Consider the following 21,211-nt stretch of genomic DNA (forward strand, 5'->3'; position numbering starts at 1 on the left):
TAACAATCAGCCAGACATCACTTACCATACTCTATGACACGACAGACGAATGGGGACCTAATAACTTTCTCTAAACCCTGTAATACGGTCACTTAAAACACTTTAAAATGCAAAGCCTTGTTGCAATTACAATACTCTCTAATCAGTATATTCGTCTAGATTCAAACTGTGCACTCCTGCAGAAAGCATTAAGAAATAGACGCTGTTCCAGGAACTATACCAGGCTTTTCAAGCAAGGAAATGTTTAGGGTTTTTTGACACAATTCATGGGGAACTACAGGAACAGCCATAAACCCTTTCTCTGGCTGCTCTCACAAGCTGTGAGATGGGTGTACTCTTTGCCGGGTAACAAACTGGCTGGCTGGCCGAGCTCAGAGAGTTGTGGTGAACGGAGCTAAATCCTGTTGGCAGCTGGTCACAAGCGGTGTTCCAGGGCTCCATGTTGGGTCTGGTTCTGTTCAATATTTTTATCCATGACCTGGACAAGGAGATCAAGTGCTCCTTCAGTTTGCAGATGACACTAAGTGGGAGTGTTGATCTACTGGAGGGCAGGAAGGCTCTGTAGCGGGATCTGAACAGGGTGGGTCCATGGGCTGAGGTCAACGGGGTGGAGTTCAACAAGGCCATGTGCCACGTCCTGCACCTGCGTCACAACAACCCCATGCATCGCTCCAGGCTTGGGGCAGAGTGGCTGGAAAGCTGCCTGGCAGAAAAGGACCTGGTGGTTCTGGTCAACAGCAGATGAACATGAGCCAGCAGTGGCCCAGGTGGCCAAGAAGACCAACAGCATCCTTGCTTGGATCAGCCATGGTGTGGCCAGCAGGAGCAGGGAAGGGATTTTCACCCTGTGCTACACACTGGTGAGGCCGCATCTTGAATTTCAGGTTCAGTTTTGAGTTTCTGGAGTGTGTCCAGAGAGGGCAACCGAGCTGGCAAAGGGACTAGAGCACAAGGGTTATGGGGAGTGGCTGAAGGAACGGTGATTGGTTAGCCTGGAAAAAAGGAGACTGAGGGGAGACCTCTTTGCTCTCTGCAGCTCCCTGAAAACAGGTTGTATCGAGGTGGGTGTTGGTCTCTTCTCCCAGGAAACAAGTGATAGGACAAGAGGAAATGGCCTCAACTTGCACCAAGGGAGGTTTAGATTGGATTATTAGGGAAAATTTCTTTATCAAAAGAGTGGTGAAGCACTGGCAGAGGCTGTCCGAGGCAGCGGTGGAGTCCCCATCCCTGGAGGGGTTAAACAAATGTCACTTTGGGACATGGTTCAGTAAGAACGGTGGGGTTGGAATGAGGTCTTTTCCAACCTTTAAGATTCAGTGGTACTATAAGTGGTCCTTCAGCAACCAGACTTAGGCAGCAAAGGGGAACAATACTGTAGATATAACTCATCCTCTTCTAAGACTGCAAAGGTAAGACATCAATGGCAAAGCCTGGTCATATTGGCTCAGTCCCTAATGAAAAATGCTGAGAATGGTCAAAAGAAAGTGGACATTTCAAGAAAACCAGGCTTACTTGACAGGAAATGAAAAGCAATCAACCGTCAAGGTCTGAAGTGGGAAGATGCTAGAGCTATGGAGTTAGAAAAAGAAACCTAAACTAGAATGAAATCACATACCAACCTACCTCCACCCTGTGCTGTTCAGTCCTCAGCTGTGACACATTTTGCCATCTACCACATTAAGACTCTGCCCAAAGTTATTTTTATCCCCATAAGTATGTCCCAAATGATAATGCCCTGAAGGAGTAACATCTCAGGAAAACTTCACAATCGATGAAGAGCACCGCCAGCACGGTTATGTCCCCAGAGATCCCAGCCAGCCATTTCCTCAGCAGATTACCAGATAGCTCATGGAGAGTGAACAGGCATGATAAATGAGCTGTAGTTTTCTAGACCGTACTTTTTAACAGATGTATTTACACATTTCACAATCTAGCAGTGGGGATGGTGCATGTTACTGCCAAACGCTAGATGAAATGTTATCAAACAGAAGTCTCCCAACATATTCCATTACACTGACTATTAAGATCAGCCTGCCATGTGCTATTTTTCATGTGCAGGCCTCAATCAAGATTTTTGAAGCTATTGTTACTATTTTAATTACCCTTTTCTATTCCACCAATACATGAAAAGTACGTATTTACAGGAACAAATAAATTGCAGGACGTCTATCTAGAGACTTATGCCACTTCAAGTTTTAAAAATCCTTCAGAAGCTTATTTTATAATTAAATTTTAAAAAACATATAAAAACCCTAAGTCTGATCCCATTTCTATTTTACAACACTCTTCAAAATGCTCTCCCTTCCAGAAAACAGCAGAGTACTGCTCTGTACCCCAACACACCCTGTAAAGAGTTCAGTGTTGAGAGCCAGTGAGAGCTGACAGCCTCTCCCATGTCACCGGCTGGTAAAGCCTCTCCTGAGCTGCTCTTGGTGACAGCTTGGCCTCAGGTAGACACATTAGAGAAACACGAAGAGATTCCTGGAGGAGCCACCATCACCCTCTAATTTACTGGAGAGGAACAAATGGAGCCTGCATCATGCTGGACCATTTGCATCTGCTGAGCAAGACAAAGCAGCGTGTTGGGGTGCGTTGGGCAGATGCAGCGATAGCACACAGAGCTGTAGCTCCCCCATTAGCAGAGCTGAGGCAGCACTGATCCGGTCACATAGACTCATAGAATCACAGAATAGTTTGGATTGGAAGGGACCTTAAAGCTCATCCAGTTCCAACCCCCCCTGCCATGGGCAGGGACACCTCCCACTGGCTCAGGCTGCCCAAGGCCCATCCAACCTGGCCTTGAACACCTCCAGGGATGGGGCAGCCACAGCTTCCCTGGGCAATCTGTTCCGCTGCCTCACCACTCTCATGGTGAAGAAATTCTTCCTAATGTCTATTCTAAATCTGCCCCTCTCCAGTTTATATCCATTGCCTCTCATCCTATCACTACAAGCCTTCGTAAACAATCACCTGACCCATGCACCCATCACGTCCTGCTCCAAGAGAACTATCACAGGCTGTGCAGTCCTGCCACCCAGCTCCAGAAGCATTTTCAACATCTCAAGAAAACACACTATTATTACTGTATTAAGTGTGATGGTTTCTCACGGATGCATGGCGGTATCAGCTAATGTGGTAAGGACTTTGCACAGAGCATTTGGAACTCCAGAAATATTTATGAGGAGAAATGAGTGAATAACTCTGAATTGTGGAGTTTCTTAATAGCAGAGCCTTTGGACACAACATGTGTGCAAACTGAGAAGCAAAACACATTGATAAGTAGAAAACATACTTAAACCTGATTCTACATCTAAAAGTGCATATATTTCAGAAGTTTTAAAATGGAGAAAGAAATATTGCTCCTACCTCTTCCAGAGCCCACAATGAATCAACCACAGGCTTGATCTTCTTACTGTTATATAGATTGAGAAGTTTGTCCATCACACTCTTGATCAGGCCACCTCGGTTCTGTTTGAAGAGTAGATTCAACAGAGAAAATCCAGCAATCACTTTGTTCTCCTCGTACAGTTTGATAGGGTTCACTTTCTCAACCTGCCACCACTGGAAAGGAATAAAAAACCAGCAAGGTTAGAAAGACACTTCTCAAGAAACGTACAGAGAATTTCACAGGAAAACTCTCTGTGCAGATGTGATGCAGGACTCATCCATCAGATCTGAAGCAACGGCCAGAAGCAGTGGGGATTTTATTTGAGGAAGAGGCAAAAAAGTACTGAGCTGACTGACCTGTGAAAATAAAACATAGACGTGTCTTAGATGAGACTGGGGTGTTAGCAGAACAGTGAACGGCCCCAGTTCTAGGACAGGGGTCTGGAGCTAAGAAATTGGACCTCCCATCTTACCCCTGCTCCCTCAGGAACTGGACCTCCCTCCTGACTCCTGCTCCTCCTCTGTTATCCCAGGAGAGCCACACAAGTCTCCCAAACATTCACAAGCAAGGCTTGGCCATCACTCTTCTTCCCCAAACAAGAAAACCATGCACTACTTATCAGCTTCCATTTACTTTACATCCGTTATTATGTTTGCAACATTTGAGCAAGCCTCGTAACATCTCATGAAACTATTTTATCTCATTTACCCCAAGAGCATCCCTGAGACTGAGATCCCACTTCCTAGCAAGTTTTATACAAATGAGTCAATTTTTAATTAAAATTTCCATACAAGTCTGATGAGTTAATTTTACAGTATAATTACAAAAAACTAGTTATACTTTTATATAAAATTTGATAGCTTCTTTTTAAATTAAATTAAATTTATTCATATTTATTCAGTCAATAAGTACCAGCACTATCTGAAAAACATTTCAGTTGGAATTGATTTCATGGGGCCAACCTTCCCTATAACTTGTAAGCATCTGGAAAGTTTTATATTAGCAGTAAAAAGACTTCAGAGTAAAGATTATCTTATTTTACTTCACAAAGGCATGATATTAATGAAGATCCTCTGCCACTAAAACCATTAAGAAAATTCAGGAGGCAACGAATGGATTCTTGCTGCAGTCTTTGACTTGTCTTGTTCTCAACTAAACAGAGATCTCTGAAGCTCTTCTCTGGAGAAGGGGGTGTCCTGGAAGCTGTAAATGAGCTCTTGGCAGAAAGATCATATGATAGATCTTCAGTGGAGACCTCTCCCTCTTTTCCTTGTCTGAAGGAATTATTTTCACTCTCATTTAACAACTTTCTCATTAGCAGTTTATTTGATGTATGTGTCCCTGTTTCGATGTCATGGATTTATGGGCAGATTTTGTTGTAAGCTGAAGAAAAGCATTTACTGTTTGAATTTTTTATTTGATGACATCATCAATTAGGAAATAAATGCAGCATCATTGTCTCTTTGATGTCATTTGAAATGAATGGGGAAAACTAAAAAATGCATTACTATGTGGAATTAACTCATGAAAAGCTAGAAACGACTGGACACAAGCCCCATCCTTCAAGATACATCCCCTTTAAGATTTCCTTTAATTCATTGTGCTGTCTTGACAGTGTTTTCAGATAGGAGTTATCCGTATCCATGGATATGATATTCTGCCCTAAGTAAATAAACAATGCGGTCTAACTTCAAGCTTAGCCAGATGAGAGATACTTGTCTGACGGTTAACCATCTAAATGGGCACTGCACACAGGTCCCATTCCTGTGCAACTGTCGTATCAGAGGAAAACACATCAGACTGCAGTGCAGTCAGAAAAATGGTCTCTTTAGCAACATCAGAAGTAACAACTCGGTAAAGATAAATGGGAATGACAAAGACAAGAATGGTACGAAAAGGACCAAAGGGAGAGGGCAGAGCACAATCACAGCACTGGGACACTTACGGATTTTGCAAAACTGAAGAAGCTTTTTGTCTCTCCAGTAACCATGTTAGACGAACCTGGAAGAGATGAGTACAGTCACACACAACTTTATACATACTGACAAGCATGGCATTTACTGTCTACAATGATTGCATTGATCCATACTTAAGAAGAAAAATTCTCCCCAGCTTTGAAAGGGAATAGTAGACATCCTTATTCTTTGGGAATAAATAAGTAAGAGGCCAAGGTGACAGAGCCCTGCACGTTTATAGGCACTCTGAAATGACCAAAGCAATCTATCAGATCTTCCAGACCCAGGAACAGGTTAAGCACTACCAGGTCTATTGACACCAAAGCTCTTCTACAGGTGCTCTCTCCCTCCGCAGTGAAATGCCAGCTGTCTCTCACACACCGTTTTTCAGCAGTGATCACAACAGGGTGTTTGTCCTATGTACCTGTAAAGGTACGTCTGTCTGACCACCATGTGTGTGAGCACTATGCGCACAGCCCGGTAATGACAACTCACTAGCAGGGACTGCGCTACGAGCAAGCGACCAGGCTGGCCTGTGCAGTCCAAGAGGAAATTCGAGTGACGCCATCTTCATTATTGCCACCCTGTGAGCTAGGCAAAAGCCCAAGGAGGTAGGCGTGTTTATTCACGGTGCCACTGCACCTTCACAGAATCACCAGGTTGGAAAGGACCCGCTGGATCATCGAGTCCAACCATTCCTAACACTCCCTAAACCATGTCCCTAAGCACTTCATCCACCCGTTCCTTATACACCTCCAGGGAAGGCGACTCGACCCCCTCCCTGGGCAGCTGTTCCAGTACCCAATAACTCTTTCTGTGAAGAATTTTTTTCTGATATCCAACCTGAACCTCCCCTGGCAGAGCTTGAGGCCATTCCCCCTTGTCCTGTCCCCTGTCACTTGGGAGAAGAGGCCAGCTCCCTCCTCTCTACCACCTCCTTTCAGGTAGTTGTAGAGAGTAATAAGGTCTCCCCTCAGCCTCCTCTTCTCCAGGCTAAACAACCCCAGCTCTCTCAGCCGCTCCTCATAAGACTTGTTCTCCAGCCCCTCACCAGCTTTGTTGCTCTTCTCTGGACACACTCCAGAGCCTCAACATCCTTCTTGTGGTGAGGGGCCCAGAACTGAACACAGTATTCGAGGTGCGGTCTCACCAGTGCCGAGTACAGAGGGAGAATAACCTCCCTGGACCTGCTTCCACTGTGATTCTTCATTTCTAAAGTCCCTGCGGCTGCCCTCTCACAGAAGCTTGGACTGCTTTATCTACACACAATTTGCAACAGGCAGAGCCGCAGGGAAGACGTGTTTACTTGGGGTGTGGAGCAGTCCATGTACATCAATGGAAATCTGTGAACAGAAGCCTGAGCTTGCATTCCTCAAAGTCACGTCAAATAACAACAATAGTATTCTTCCTGAAACCTTCCTCCCAGCTGTCCTCCCACAAGAACTACATTACAGCTTCCTTGGCTGCACTGATTCCTACGGAGTGGAGATTGAGGGATCCAAGCTTTCTCCTGCACTTCTCCTGTATCACCCAATCACGCTTAACAATACAAAACAGATGTGCAGTTTCACTTCGGGACTTTTTTTACATTATTTTAGGAGTTGCTTTTTATTTCCTACTGTTCCTCAATCATTCAGTCCCTGCTCAGCTTCACTAAAATCCTTGATTGGAAATGGTCAAACTGAGAAAGTATAACACAGCACCCTCCAGTTCCAGAAGTGGCACGGGTGATTTTGAGTTTTGCAAAGCTTTTTCTACTCACCATATAAAATGTATGTCCCAAGTGGTTTGAGGAGACTGAGGCCTTTTCCAGTATTTTCTCCACACAGGCAGTCCAAAACAATATCAACTCCATCTGCTGAGATTCTGAAAGGCAAGAAAGAAATCTCACTTTGCAACAGGACCCATCAGTCAGCATAATGCAGGCTGACTGTTAATGTGCTCCTAACATTTTCCAGGTATGGCAGAAAGGATTCTAAGGCTGAGGCTTTGACTGCATGGGAGCCTTCTCTTCATCAAAAGGCAGCTCTAACTCATTCAGTGCTGGAACACGAGGCTGTTGGGCTGCCCAATCCACACCTTCCAGGCTTAGAAGAGTGGGAAACCATCTCACTCCCCCTTTTAGAGGGCTTTCAGTAAAATTATATTATCAAAACCTGGGTGACAGATACAAAGCTCTGAGTGAATGAGAACACTAGAGAGTCTTTTTCTTTTGTCAGTGAATGTCATAGAGAACAAGGACAGTTTTGTTATTTGCATCTTCTTACGTCCTTTTTCTGAATTCATAAGGAAACATCTTATCTCACTTCTTCTCAGATTAAATAACTTCACAAGGACATCATTTAAAGTCTTCTGTATCAGGCTTTGTATCAATTAGATGTTAGCAAGGAGTTAAATCAAGCATGAGGAGAAGTCACAAAGAGCTACAAACCCAGCCCAAAGGACTCAATCAGGCCATATTATAGAAATCAGTAACTACTTATACCGCTTCAATGAATAGCTTGCATATTTATAATTTTCCATTAAAGAGCTTTGTTAACACAATGTCAACGTGATGCTGAAGAAAAAACATGAATCTGAATATCCCGATTTAGTTCTTTTTTCTGACAAAACACCAGCCTGCAAAATCGTGCCACCAGTTTGATCTGAATCTAATATCCTACATACCAACCAATAAAACAGCCCAAGCAACAGTAAATTCTTGATCAATACTCTTAAACAATTATGCAAATAACTGGTGCAGAATCTAGGAGAAATCTGCAACCTGGAGGCTGCCGATGGTTTAAGGGGCAGTCAATAGTACCTAAGAGCATCCACTGGCTCCAGAGGACTGTGCCTTCTGCAGCGGCACCGCTGCAATCAGAAAGAAGGACAGAGATGAAGATTCATGGCTTGGAGTGCATCTTTCTGTTTCCTTACAACCCAGTTACAGACAGCAGCAAAACCTGGCAGGTTCACTCTTTGGTACTGCTGCATATGTGGGGTAACAGTATATATTCAGGCTGTAATGAGCTTTTGCTGTAAATGAATGATGACCTTGCAACAGAACAGCTTCTGGTGGCTCCCCTGGTTGAACTGACTCCTCAGCCTCAGGAACATTTCAGGGCTACATCACCTCTGTGGGCTTTTTTGTTTGCTCATTTATTCAGGGTGTTGGGGGTGTTTTTTGGACTGGGCTCCCTGAGGAATGCTCTTCCCTTGAGAAGCCCAGGCACCTGCCATACAGCAGGTTCCTACCACTGTCCTTTCCCAGCCCCGGGCCCACCCTGTCCTAATCACAGACTGTCAACGAAGAAGAAACCTTCCCCATCCCTCAGGGCTCTCGTAGACACAGCATACAGCAGGCAGGCAAAGGCGGGCTGACAGTCTGCCCTGCTGCCAGCCAGATACTTTAAGCAGAACATAGTAGACAGCTAACGTCCAGCAAACCAAACAGCTACACTGTGCATCCCTCTGCCTCTTCCAAAGGAAAAAAAGAGTCATTCAGTTTGCCTTTATAGCATTCTCAGAACCAGCATTGTACTTTTTAACATATTTTTGTTTCAATGAAAAGGAAACTACATGAAGCTGAGCAACAAGCCGGGGTATCGCTATGTTTGCAGGGTGCTAATTCTGACTTTTAATCAGGACTATGAAGTCTGCTAATGCTACACACTTGGATACAAGGAAAGAATCAAGAGTTATTGAGGTTGGAAAAGACCTCTAAGCTCATCAGTCCAATCTCCAGCTCAACCCCACTGTGCCAACTAAACCATGTCCCTGAGCACCACATCCACATGCCTTTTGAACCCCTCCAGGGATGGAGACTCCACCACTGCCCTGGGCAGCCTCTGCCAGGGCTTCACCACTCTGTCAGTACAAACATTTTCCTAATATACAATCTAAACCTGCCCTGGCACAACTTGAGGCCATTTCTTGTGGCCAAGAACCACCACGTGGCTTTTCACACGTATACTTTATCTTTCGTATCTGGTTCTCTGCTGCATTGGTCTATTGAGGGGTGGAAAAGTAACGGAAAATGCAGGATCACCAAAACTGACTTTAACAGAGCAGAATTCCATCCCTTTGTGACCAGGTCTCCCTCTTATTTTGTCAGCTACGGTCTGTTACACAGAGTCAGGGAATTACCCTCAAAAGAACTACACTGATGAAGGCCAGAAGCAGACAAGGTTACCTGCCATCACAAAGTTATCAGAGTTAAAGGGGCTTTACTCCTTTTTTTAAGCATTGGTTTCCATTGTATCTGCTCCCACAACAAGACTCACTTAGACCAGATCAGCAGCTGCCCCTGCCAAGAACTAGAAATAAAGTTGGTGCTGAACTCTGATTAGTGTTTTCAAGAGTTCTTTGTTGCTGAATAATGTCAGTAAAGTGGGGACTGATGGATTCCAGTCTTCACCTCCCTACAGCAGTTTTCCAGGGCCAGCAAAGCCCTTCGGTAGGCACACGTCCACAAGGGAAAGGCCACCAAAGGGCTGAAGAGACAGGCTGTGATTCTTCTGAGCTGTAAGACAACAGCAGGGTGTCACCTGCTGGACAAGGCCTGTCTTTTTGGTGAAACTTCCCATCCAGAAGAATCTTCCTTTGATATAAAACATCCTTTGTTATGCACCATTTCAAATGTTCTCTTAAGCCTGTGGGAGTGCTCCCAAGGCGGCAGGAAGACACCCCTTTCCTTGCAGCCACCAGCCTGGATTGGTAGCAGCTCACACAACAGCCTGCTCTGCACCACAGACCCGCTTTGGGGGCTGGGAAATCTTGTTCGAGGAGAGCTTCTGAGGCTCAGCACGTCTCCGAGGAGCCTCTCCACTGCACTGCCTCGGGGTGCCCCGCTGAGAAATGTTGTGGTTCACACCCAGCCACATCATCCACTGTTTTGACAGATACAAGATGAAAGGTAACGTTATCCTTATCTGTCTGACAACTAAAAACAAAGGGACATTTTTTATTAAGATTTTCTTATAAATTCTAAAGTTTTGCCACCTGAATCAACATCGGTATCTAAACCCAGACAAACTGGAAAACAAGGTATTGGAAAGCATGTAAATACAAACACACACGATGACTTCAAAAAGCAACAGGATGATTCCAATCTAAATGCAAACAAACAAAATCTCAGCATCTGGAATTAAAGCAGACATCACTTGCTCTGATATCAGTCCCTGGCAGAGGATAAGAACCCAGGCAGATGGAAACACCCCAGAGAACTCCAAAATCTGGACAACTTACAGGTCCACTGAAAATGTCTTACTCAGTGCATGGCAGTGAGCTGCTACATATGGACATAACGGCAAAGTACAGCCTTGATACCCTCCCACTGAATTTACTTTGCTGGCAACAGATGTCGAAGTATGAATATGAACTAACAAAGTTTGTGTTGCTTCTAGAGAAACAGCAAGATGCCTACTAACTTGTCCTTTGTAATTGACAGACGGAATATCTAGAATAGTACAATTCCACAACTCACAAAAGCAATCTCTTTTCGTAAATACAATCAGCCCAGAGTCATTCACAGCATTTTGACAGATACTACACAACCCTTATTCAAGAAAATAAAAGATTACCTTTTTACTTCTTGAACATAGTCTGCATTTCTGTCAAACAGGTGTGTTACCGAGTCTTTGATTGCTTCGTGTTTGAAAGATGAAGCTGTTCCAAAAACCGTAACGTTGGGAACAGTCGAGCAGAGCTGAGCAACAGCTTGACCCTGCGAACACATTATTGTGTTAGTTCTCCGACACAAGAAGCGGTTGACAGACTTCCTAACTGCCAATTCACCCATGACACAGCAAGATCCAAAACCAAAGGAGGGGAAGTGGCCCAGAGCAGGTGCAGGGACACCCTTCTCCTAGCAGATCCTTCCAGCTTCCACAACTTCCACCCTGACAGCTTATTTTTCTCTCTGCTGATGTTTAAACGAGTTTGGAGGAAGTTTTTGCAGCATGTAACATGCAAATTTCATGTCCTACTTTTAATTTCTGGGCTTTGACACAGAACCATGGCTTCTTTCTAATGCTGTGATGAAAATGACAACACTGAAAAAGAGAAGTCACCTGGCTCGGCAGGGCCCAGCCTCCTCCCACTGGCACAAACACACGTATGCACCCATGCACGCACACACGGGTATTCTAACAGCACAACTGCTTCCGAGATAGAACAGCTGGAACAAGAGTAAAAACTGGTCAATCTAGAAGAGAAGCTGTGCAAAACATTTTCACCAAAGCTTGCTTTTGCACCACTTCAGTGTTTGCCCAGATTTGTGCCGCTGTTCCTTACAGTTTCCAGCTGATCAGGGTAAAATTCTGAGTGGGAGTATATTTGCTGGCTGGAGGCACGGAGACAAAGGTAGGGACAGGGTTCTGCCTCTGGCTGCAGCCACATAATTCCACTGGAGCAAGTATGGTTACACAGACATGTCCAGAAGCAAGAAGTCCACTGCCATTCTAAAAGTACTGATGGAATTCAGCAGATTCTTACTTACATTTACAGTCTAAAGATTGCAATTGCAAATGTATGCATGACCAGTAAAATCATCCATGGATAAATGCATTTCTGTTCATTCCAATCAGAAACCCTGGATATTAGTATGTAAATACCAGTAATCAGTACTTGGCCTTTATCCACAGTACAATAATTCAATAACCCCGCACCCCCCAGGGCTTGGCATCCTCACATATAATGCTGTAATTGCTAGCGGTGATCCTCTGAGCTGCACATCACAGGAGGACAATGTTATCATTTCTATATGGTGGCGTCCAGGAGTTTCAGATTGATTTCCTACTGCATTAATCAGTAAGCAGCTACGCAGCAAGGCATAGTTTATGTGATTCTGAGGACAGATACCAGTAAACATAGGGAAGGGATACATCCTCATTCTTACTTTGCAGACAAGAAATAGAATAGCGCAGCAAATTAAACAACTTGTCCACCATCTCAGAGAAACCTACAGCAGGATGCCAGAATGACTGTTGGTTCATAGCACAGTAATCCTATATCACACATAAATGACTTTTTCTTTTCATAATCATCCACCACTTTCATGGGCTGGAATACCCAGTTTCTTAGAAATCATAGGAAAATCCATTCTTGAAGGGCCTCACCTCACAAGATGTAACATCTTGTGGAGCAGAAATTATTTCACTACCCTCATACTTCATTTCTCTACTACTTACCCTCTCACGCCAAGCCCAGGTTTGAGCCTCATCAAATCTTGTAGTATAAAATTACAAAAAAAAAAAAAAATTAATCTGGATTTTGTGTCTCTTTTTCTTCCCCATTTTCACCAGCAATCTTCTTTTCTCACTTTCTCTGTGTCCCAGCAAACCACCACCCACAGCGATTTAGGCAAGCCGATATTTTATGATATATGCTACTGGAGCGAGATTCTGACATTATTGATCTCTTCTCTAATTAGTTTTCTGCATTTTCAATCTAACTTGGGAAGACAAGGGATAATGAGCATATCCTGAATCAAAACCACTGAATGTTTCAAAGGTCACGTATTAGACCAGAAAACACGTTGATGTTTATCCTGCAGCAGGCGATTAACATTTAAGAAACTTGCAGTCGGATGAAGAGGAGAAATGCACAACCCCCCAGGATGCGCATAACCTGTTTTCTTCCTGACTCAAATTCGGTAGCACGCCCCTCCCTTACCCTGTAGAGATAAGCTTATCTAAAAACCCCGATCAAAACATCTTCCAGCTTTCTGGAGATGTTTAAAGCCTAAAGCTGACTCATCTGACCAGTACTTTTACAAATGAATGAACACCACCGAAGCAGTTTGAGGCAATTTCACATAACATTCTTCTTTCTGAAGATCTGAATTCGACGTTGACTCCTAGTTGGTTTTGTGCAAAGGATTCTCAGTATTTGCCTGACAGAAACCTTGGAATGAACCCTGATACCAGAGCTTTCATGCTTTCCCCACCAGAGCAGGAGAACTGAACTCACCCTATGAACTCCACCGCTCCTCTAATTTCTGTGGAATCTGACTAAGCTCCAAACCAGCACTGTGGCCACACAAGTCACTCCTAAGTCTCCTTTCTAATCCTTTAAGCCATAGCTGCCTCAGGATTAGCTGCCAGTGTCCAGAGAGCTACACAGTTTAATTGCGAGTATGTGAGGCCCCGGTCTTCGGGATGGCCACGGAAGTATGCACCACAGCGTCTGCCGCTGGAAGGAGGAACATCATCTTCCCAAGGCTGTGGCCTGGCAGGCAAGGTTTCCATGCCAGCTCCAGTTCAACCGCACACTCTCACCAGGAAGAACCCTCTGATCACAAGGACACACAAGCTCTGTCGTATCCTTTGGATTCCAAAGCCATTCCTCTCCTAGAAACTGCTTTGTGGTGCACAGAGACGAGAGAGCTCTCTGCCCCCTCCCTGCCCAGACAAAACCACACCAATTCTGCTGCAGCTTCCACCAAAGAGATCACGTGGACATGGAAGCAGACACCACGTTATGAGAAATAACGTATGAAGTCTCAAACCTCCCACAAGGGTGTCTGATAAGATAAGCATGATTTGAAAAATGAAAATAAAACTCTGCACTCGTCTGGTTTTTCATATACAGCGCAAATTCCTATCCGAGCACAGAATCCTATCCAATTCTCACCTCCTGAACCTGGGAAAATTAATAAGTGGTAATGAATAATTCTCGTTTGGACAATTAATTTTACCTTTAACAGGATTTAGCAGTCTTTGAAAAGAAAGATCGATTGCTTCACTGAAGGGATAGACACAGTTACAAAATATTCCCTTAACATGGAATAAATCTCCTTTAAAATCTATATCTATTTTATAGACTACTTATTGTACAGCACTCCATGTGGTGAGTCCTCAAAGAAACTAATAATTGGATTAAAGCATTCTGTGGAAATCAAGCATGTTCCTAATACTGGATTTGGCATCGCAGTCTCATGTCTCTACCTTCAAAGCTTGTTTGATGGATTCCTTTTCAAGGTATCTTGGCTATTTATAAAACCAGAGTGTTACATATATGATTATTACGGAATTAATTGTAAACAGATACGCTTATTGTAGTTTTAGATCCAGTCGCTTTTAAACCTGTAGGATTGGAAACTTCTCACACTGAGATAATCACATAAAAGATGAGAAAAGCAGATTTTTGGGAAGTAAAAATGAAATAGAGCATTCTATGTATTTAAACAATTCCAAAGTAGGAAAAAAAGTCATTGACACTTAAAAGTCAACACAGAAAGCACGAACAGAAGAAAACTTAGTAATCTAATTAGCTTATTAATACTTTCTAATTTCACTGGCTGAAATATAAATAAAGTGTATAAATCAATGGATTTCTGAAAGGTTCTGACCTAAGAGCACGAGCCAGACCTCAGTCTGATGCACTGAGTTACAGCAGTTACAGAGCAGCGCATTTTCCAGAAAGCATCTTTTCTACTATCATGAAAACTTAAACTGAGCCCAGCTTTACAGCAAGACAGAACAAACCTGCTAAAAGAATTCCACCCTGCAAAACTACATCTATTGGAGCCAACCGCATCAGTAAGAGATTAATGCTTCTATGATAGATTTCAGCAGCCCAGAGGTACTACAGCATTTAAAAAAAAAAATCATTCAGATGGAATCTTGCACAAGAAACCTGTCTGGAACTGAACGTGAGGAGAATCAGATTTCCAAAACACTTTGATGCCACATAACCATAGCTCAAAGTACACAACGTAGCAAGGAAGCTGCAAAAGAACACATTTACTGATCTCCCGGCATCAAGGAAAACTTTTCTCCAGCATCAGAAGTCAGATACACAACACTCCATCTCCTGAAGGCGTCATTTTTCCAATTACAGCAAAGGAAACTGGAAACCAAACACAAAGGTGAACATTGCAGAGTGGACAAAATGAGATGTGACTCTTGAACAAGCATACGGCAGCACCTGCTACACCCAATGCACCACAAATAAGTCTGGGGGCAGAAGGAGAGGAAGAGTCACCATGAGACCTCTTTTACCCTCAGAATCTCTTATTTTTCACAACAATTAGCCGGGTGTGGTTTTTCCCTACCCCCTCGCACACCTATGCAGCTAATTGGCATCCAAAACTCAAGGCTGAATTACCATCTAGTACAAACCCTCTTCAGTTTAGAGGGGCTGTGACAATGTACCCGAGCCGAGGTCCTTGCCCAGAGGATGTGAGCTCTCTGCAAAGGTGAAAGAGCCAAGGAAGAGTTAAGCACTGTCTGTCTGTGACATGACTCGGCAGGGGGTTCAGGGAAAGGAGAGTCCTTTGGAGAGTGCAGGGCTGGAGAGGCAAAAAGAAGGGCCTTCAGAGGCTGTCACTGCTTCGGTCAGGGACACTGCTTTTCATGTGCAGCTCACCGGGCTTTTGTGTTTGATCAACAGATGATGCTGTGAGGCAGCGACTGGAAAGAGACCGAGGAATGGCACTGGGACTCTCCTGAGCTGCTGAGGGAGCACATCCTTCTGCAGAGGCACTCAGTGGCACAAGGCAGCTCGGCAGAGAGACATCCTGTCTGGCTTCAAGTGAGACAGCTTGGTACTTAACACTGCCCAGACTCGGTTACACAGAGCTCTCTGTGAGCTGATTTATTCCCTTCCTCGGCTGCTGGAGATGAAATAAGAGGGAAGCACTTGGGGTGTATTCATCAAATGCAGAGAGGCTATGAACTGTGAATATGAAAATAGCAAGCGCAGCCCTGGGAGGCAGCGAGTAAAGATTTCAGCAGAGTGGGAAGTATTGGTGCCATTGTACGGTGTGCTGGCCAGGGCCAGGAGAAGGGCAGAGTACGTTCCAATTATTCATATTCAAGGAAGGCTGACTCAAACACAAGAGTGCTGTTTAATGTACTCCTACCTGCCAGGTGCAGACAGCCCTATATTCAGCCTACCCACACAATGTTTAAAAAGATCAGGTGCTGTGAGACCTATTTTAAAAGGGTCTGGCTTTCATACCAGCTTATTGCTGCTTTGCTGCCAACCAGCTCGGAGCCCAGGAAATGTGTCTGTATCTGCCTGGACCAGTGTCTGTAGGATACAAACAACTGACCTTGGGAAAAAGAAGTATGAACAAACCAACATGCTTTCTGCCTGAAAAATACAGGCCAAGAAAAGCATTCAATTCTAAGCTTGCTCTAGCCATAAACACATATACATCCTACCAAAAAAATCTGAAAGAGGTACCCAAGAGGAAAGAAAAGCTAATTTTAATTAATGAACAACTCCAGCAGAAGAACAAAGATGCATTAAGTGGTCGCAAGTCTGAAAATGGAGAAAGCTATCTTACTGAGTAAGACAGAGCAGAGAGAATCTGAAGGGATAACCATACAGATATTTTTTTAAGGAGAAACATGATAATTCTCTTGAAAGGGTTCCTATCTGCTGCCTGGGACAGCAGGTGACAAGATGGACTGAGGAGTGCCAGGTCCTTCTCAGTCAAAATATCACTATGTCAGTAATTCAGTTTGGAAGAAATCCTCCAATATTTGCCATTTATGCAGGGGAGACACAATAAAAAGGAGGGTTCCTGCCAAGGTGCAACCAATCCTGCCAAGATGACCTAGATCTGTTGCCAAGTCAGATTTACCCTTCAAATCCAAACACGAACACTGCATTGGTAACTCACTCTGCTTGCACCTTCTCTGCTGCTGAGCCTGGGAGGGAAGGTCAGATCACAGCTTCAGGACGGCAATCAATGCTCCTGCATGAAAGGCAGCTTAACTTCACCATCTGCAAGATCGAAACGCTGAAGAATTGGCCAATAACACTGTCTTGTGTCTGAGGGGTTAAGTGATGAAATTGAGTGGTTTACACAATCTTTGTAAATGACCCAAGTCTTGTGCCCTTTCCTCAGAAGAGGAAAGCACTTAATGAGAAAACAATTAACTAAACGGGTGTAAGGGCTGTCTCTCATCAATCCAAATCCCTGAAAGAAGTTATTTTCCAGGTAGTTATCAGAGAGAGAGGTTGGATTTATTAAAGCTAGAATTGAAGAGCCAAAGGTGTTTTGCTTTTTGGTTTTTTTTGGTTTGCCTTTTTTTTGTGTGTTTCTAGTTTTTTAACTCAACAGTGCTGCATTCATACTATTTCAACTAATCCAGGAAACAGTTTACAAGTTCACATCAATAATTTCAGGAGCAACTTTATAATCTCATACAAGCTTGCGCTGTGACTTGCACTGAACGCTCAGCCTTCATTTTACAGAACTAATTGCTTCCCACAGCAGACCAGCCCAGCGGGGTGCACGCTGCTGCTCAGTTTTCTCGGCACATTTTATTCAATCGCCCCTTTGCTTCACTTGAAAAGAGGCGTGGGAGTGTATTTGTGAAGGGAGCTACTCTACCATTGTCTTACTGACATTTCAAACATTAATTACAGCACTTCTCAGTTAAGAAAGGCCAATATATGTCCTACAGCAAGTCATATGTTCTTGCAAGCTCCATTTCTGAGCACTGATGTCTACATATGCATAATGGGAAGGTTTTGAAGTTCACCGTCAGCTGACTTTCTCTTTAGTTCAGACGGGCACTTAAATATTTCCGTAGCTTTAAGGATTTAAACTCTGTTTGTATTACAAAATTATATCTTTGTTAATTATCGAACTGCCCTGCTACTCACTCTGAGGGTTTAAGCAGAGCGTCAAGCATCCTGCCAAGCAGAGGCCTGAGCCTACGACAACTGTCCTTGTTAGATCTCAGCCAGCAGCAGCTCGAGTAACAGAATATTGTGCAAGGCATTAATTTCTCATCAAAGTCTGACGGAATCATGCAACACAACTGAGAGCCTGCACCACACTTTCCTACAAGAGCTCTAGAGTTCCTCCAGCCTGCTTGTCTGGCCGGGCAGAGCACCGAGCCAGTCGCCCTTCACCACCCCGTCTCAGGAGGAGAAGAGACAGCAAAGCCAAACGTACCCCAGCACAGCCCCCTCTCCAAACAAACCCAACAAGCCAGCCCTAGGAAACAAACCCAATACAATCTCTCTGTTCAAACGCCCTTTCTAAGCACTGCAGTAGGTCCTGCTCTTCAGATGGGAAGCTACAATACAATCAAGCAGGGACGGTGAATGTCCACCACTCTCCTCCTGGTTCGGAGAGGAAAGGTGTTTCCTATGACGAGCCAGTTTCCTGCCATGAACAGTGGAGACCACACAATGCCCTGACCTTTCTGCTGAACAAGCAGCAAAGAGGGTGCTCATTTGGTATGTGAGACAGGACGTAAGTCTCTGTAACAGAGACAGGTATGTGAGACTTTTTTCAAGACATTATCTTGGTACGTTTCCTTTTTCTTCACACCATCTTTTAATGTCCCTTGGAAGATCTGGAAATAAGTGAATCGACTTGTCTGAAGCATCCTGTCAGACATTAGAAGATACCATCACAGGCTAATCATACCCCAGGCACAGATGGGGACACAATTGCTATGGCCACCTCAGTACCGAAAATATCTTTAAACAAAAGCAAGATCACATAAATAAACTGAGGCAGTTATAAGTAAAGGTCCCAGAGAACGTTCCCTGACTCACTTCATTGAAAAAGCTGCAGGGTCCTCCTAGAGGGGACTAGGGAGCCAGAACAAAGAACCGCACATTTCTGAAGCAACAAGTTGTTTTTCATAAACTGCCTGAATCAGCTAAAATAACCATCTTGCATAACGAGAAAAGAACAACTACAAATTTCTAGTCCCACAGGGAACCTACTGTCTCATTAAAGTGCTCAGGAATTTCTATGACATTTAGAAACAAATGGGACAGGTTTCCCATTTGCTGGAAGCAGGAATGGGCTTTCTATTTATTAAAGCAACTGCACAAAAAATACTTCTCCCCACAGTGATTCCAGTGCCAGTTTTTTGTTTTATTAGCTAAGAACTTTGTGAGAATGATTGGTTTGATTGAGGCTGTTAAATTCTTCAAAGGATTAATAGACAGATTATTGCAGTGATTAAAGGAGGAACACAGACCCCTCCGACCCCGTTACGTCACCTTTATACCACGCATCTCCAGAGTGGTATTTTACCTGTAAGACCTATCAAGCAACGGGAAGTCTTCCCTTTCCAATCCTAGCTGTACACGTCCTGCACTTTCACAGAACACAAGGCTGCATGAGGCACTCTCCCCTGTGGGGTGGCGATCAGCATCCTTTCTTGAAGACCAGCGATCCCCATCTCCCTCTTCCGTACAGGCCCCCTGGATCACATACAGACCTACAGCAGCTCTTGGCCAACTTCACTGCCCTTCCTGCACTTCTGGCCTTCCACTTGGAAACTCTATTTTATTTAACTCCTCAGCAGTCGATGGATCTGGTTTCTCCCTGTTCTTCTGGCAGTTAACCAGGACCCATCCTTCCTTTGGCTTCTCTCAGAAAAGGTCCACGAGTGGCCACAGCAGAGGTCCAGTCAGAAGCTGTTCAGAGAAAATCTGCAGTAAGAGAGAGGAAGGCAGCAGCTCCTCCCAGGAACGGCCCCGCGCAGAAGCTGGGCACCAGTGAAAGCAGCTACGGGAGAGCTGGCAGGGCATCGACAGTGCTTCAGGAAGAGAAGGAAGAAATAACCACTGGGTTAGAAAGAGGAAGAGAGAGAAAGAAAGAAATGTTACAAGAATGCTTCATCTTAAGAAGGACGAGGCATTCACTTTCCCTGGATCCATGCATATGTGCAAGGATTGCTTTGGATGTTTTGCCAACTCTGTACACTTAGCCCAGGTCTGTACAGCATCAGCTGGGCAAGGGGCCGCACAGCAACCTCTGAGCTTTCGATTCCTGTAGGATACACAGTACCCTAAATGTATGGCCTTGTGCTGCATTAACAGCCCGAAATTCCACAGGAAAAGATTTAATATCAAAGAACAATAAAGTCAGCCATAAAGCTCTAGCTTGTCCAGTGCCGAAGCATAATACGATTATAAATTCCGTTCATTTACAGAAGTATTCCAAGAGGACCGTTTACTGCAAGCAGGATTAGCGTTAGCTAAAAATAATTTGTGCAGGGAACTCATGAATTTATTCCTTTGAATACAGCCTTCTTTTATATGAGACTCTGGAAGAAGGTCTAAGGGCACAGAACTAAGGTGTCTGGGGCTGCCCACCAGACCTCAGTAGGCAACAGAATACTAATTTAGCATAAATAAGAAGTAACAGGAACACAGAAGAGGTACTTTAGTTTGAAAGGCTGAGATCTGCTACTGTTCTCAGGTGGTAAGGTCTTTCTTATCGAAAAGGACTGAATAACTTCAAATATAAGCAACCTCCCCTGTCAGTATCCTAGTATTTTATACAGGCTTAAATACTTTCCAGAGGAGAGAGTTTTTTCCTAAAAGACAGTTTGAGGAGCTGGTAACACAAAATACTGACTGTTATTTCATTCTGTGGCCTGGTATTCCACTGAATCCATCCTACTGTTGCTTTGCCCAAGCAACACACCTCCTTACTAATGATACAAACTACGACATGCAGCAGCATTTGCACATTCTCCTCAGGGCTGGCACGACAGCACTTTTCACCACTTTCAGTCCCTCTACAACAAAGAAATAAAAAGGAAGTCTTTCACAGAGAAAGCACCACACACTCTCACAGATGGCATCTGCAGGAGGGCTCCAAGAGGGTCATTTACTGCAAGGAGGATTACGGTTACTTACAAATGCCTTGTGCAGGGAGTTGATTCATTTATTCCTTTCATTGTGTCCGTCTTTTCCATAGAAGTACAAGGTGCATAAGTTCAAGAATGCAATGTTTGAGACAACACTTGCTCCTTGACCTCTGGCAACTAACTGGAGGGTTTTGGGTAAAGCTTATTGTCAGAAAATTTTATTCCATCTAAAGCTGCTTCCAACCATTCACATCAGCCTTTTGATAGGAAAACAGACGCATTTCCTCCCACCACAG

At 44.1% G+C, this 21,211-nt stretch overlaps 1 protein-coding gene across 1 annotated transcript in view; it reads right to left on the minus strand.

Annotated features, from left to right (window-relative positions):
- The window catches only part of VAT1L (vesicle amine transport 1 like), a 64,686-nt gene that overhangs the window by 31,356 nt on the left and 12,119 nt on the right, over positions 1-21,211 (minus strand). Inside the window, exons 4-7 of the mRNA XM_054079099.1 lie at positions 10,908-11,050; positions 7,106-7,209; positions 5,334-5,389; positions 3,367-3,561 (exon numbers count right to left, since the gene is read on the minus strand). Of these exons, the coding sequence (XP_053935074.1) occupies positions 3,367-3,561; positions 5,334-5,389; positions 7,106-7,209; positions 10,908-11,050 (498 nt within the window). The remainder of the gene's footprint in view (positions 1-3,366; positions 3,562-5,333; positions 5,390-7,105; positions 7,210-10,907; positions 11,051-21,211) is intronic.

The sequence above is a fragment of the Cuculus canorus genome, chromosome 13 (assembly GCF_017976375.1).
Source record: "Cuculus canorus isolate bCucCan1 chromosome 13, bCucCan1.pri, whole genome shotgun sequence".
NCBI classification, from domain to species: Eukaryota; Metazoa; Chordata; class Aves; order Cuculiformes; family Cuculidae; genus Cuculus; species Cuculus canorus.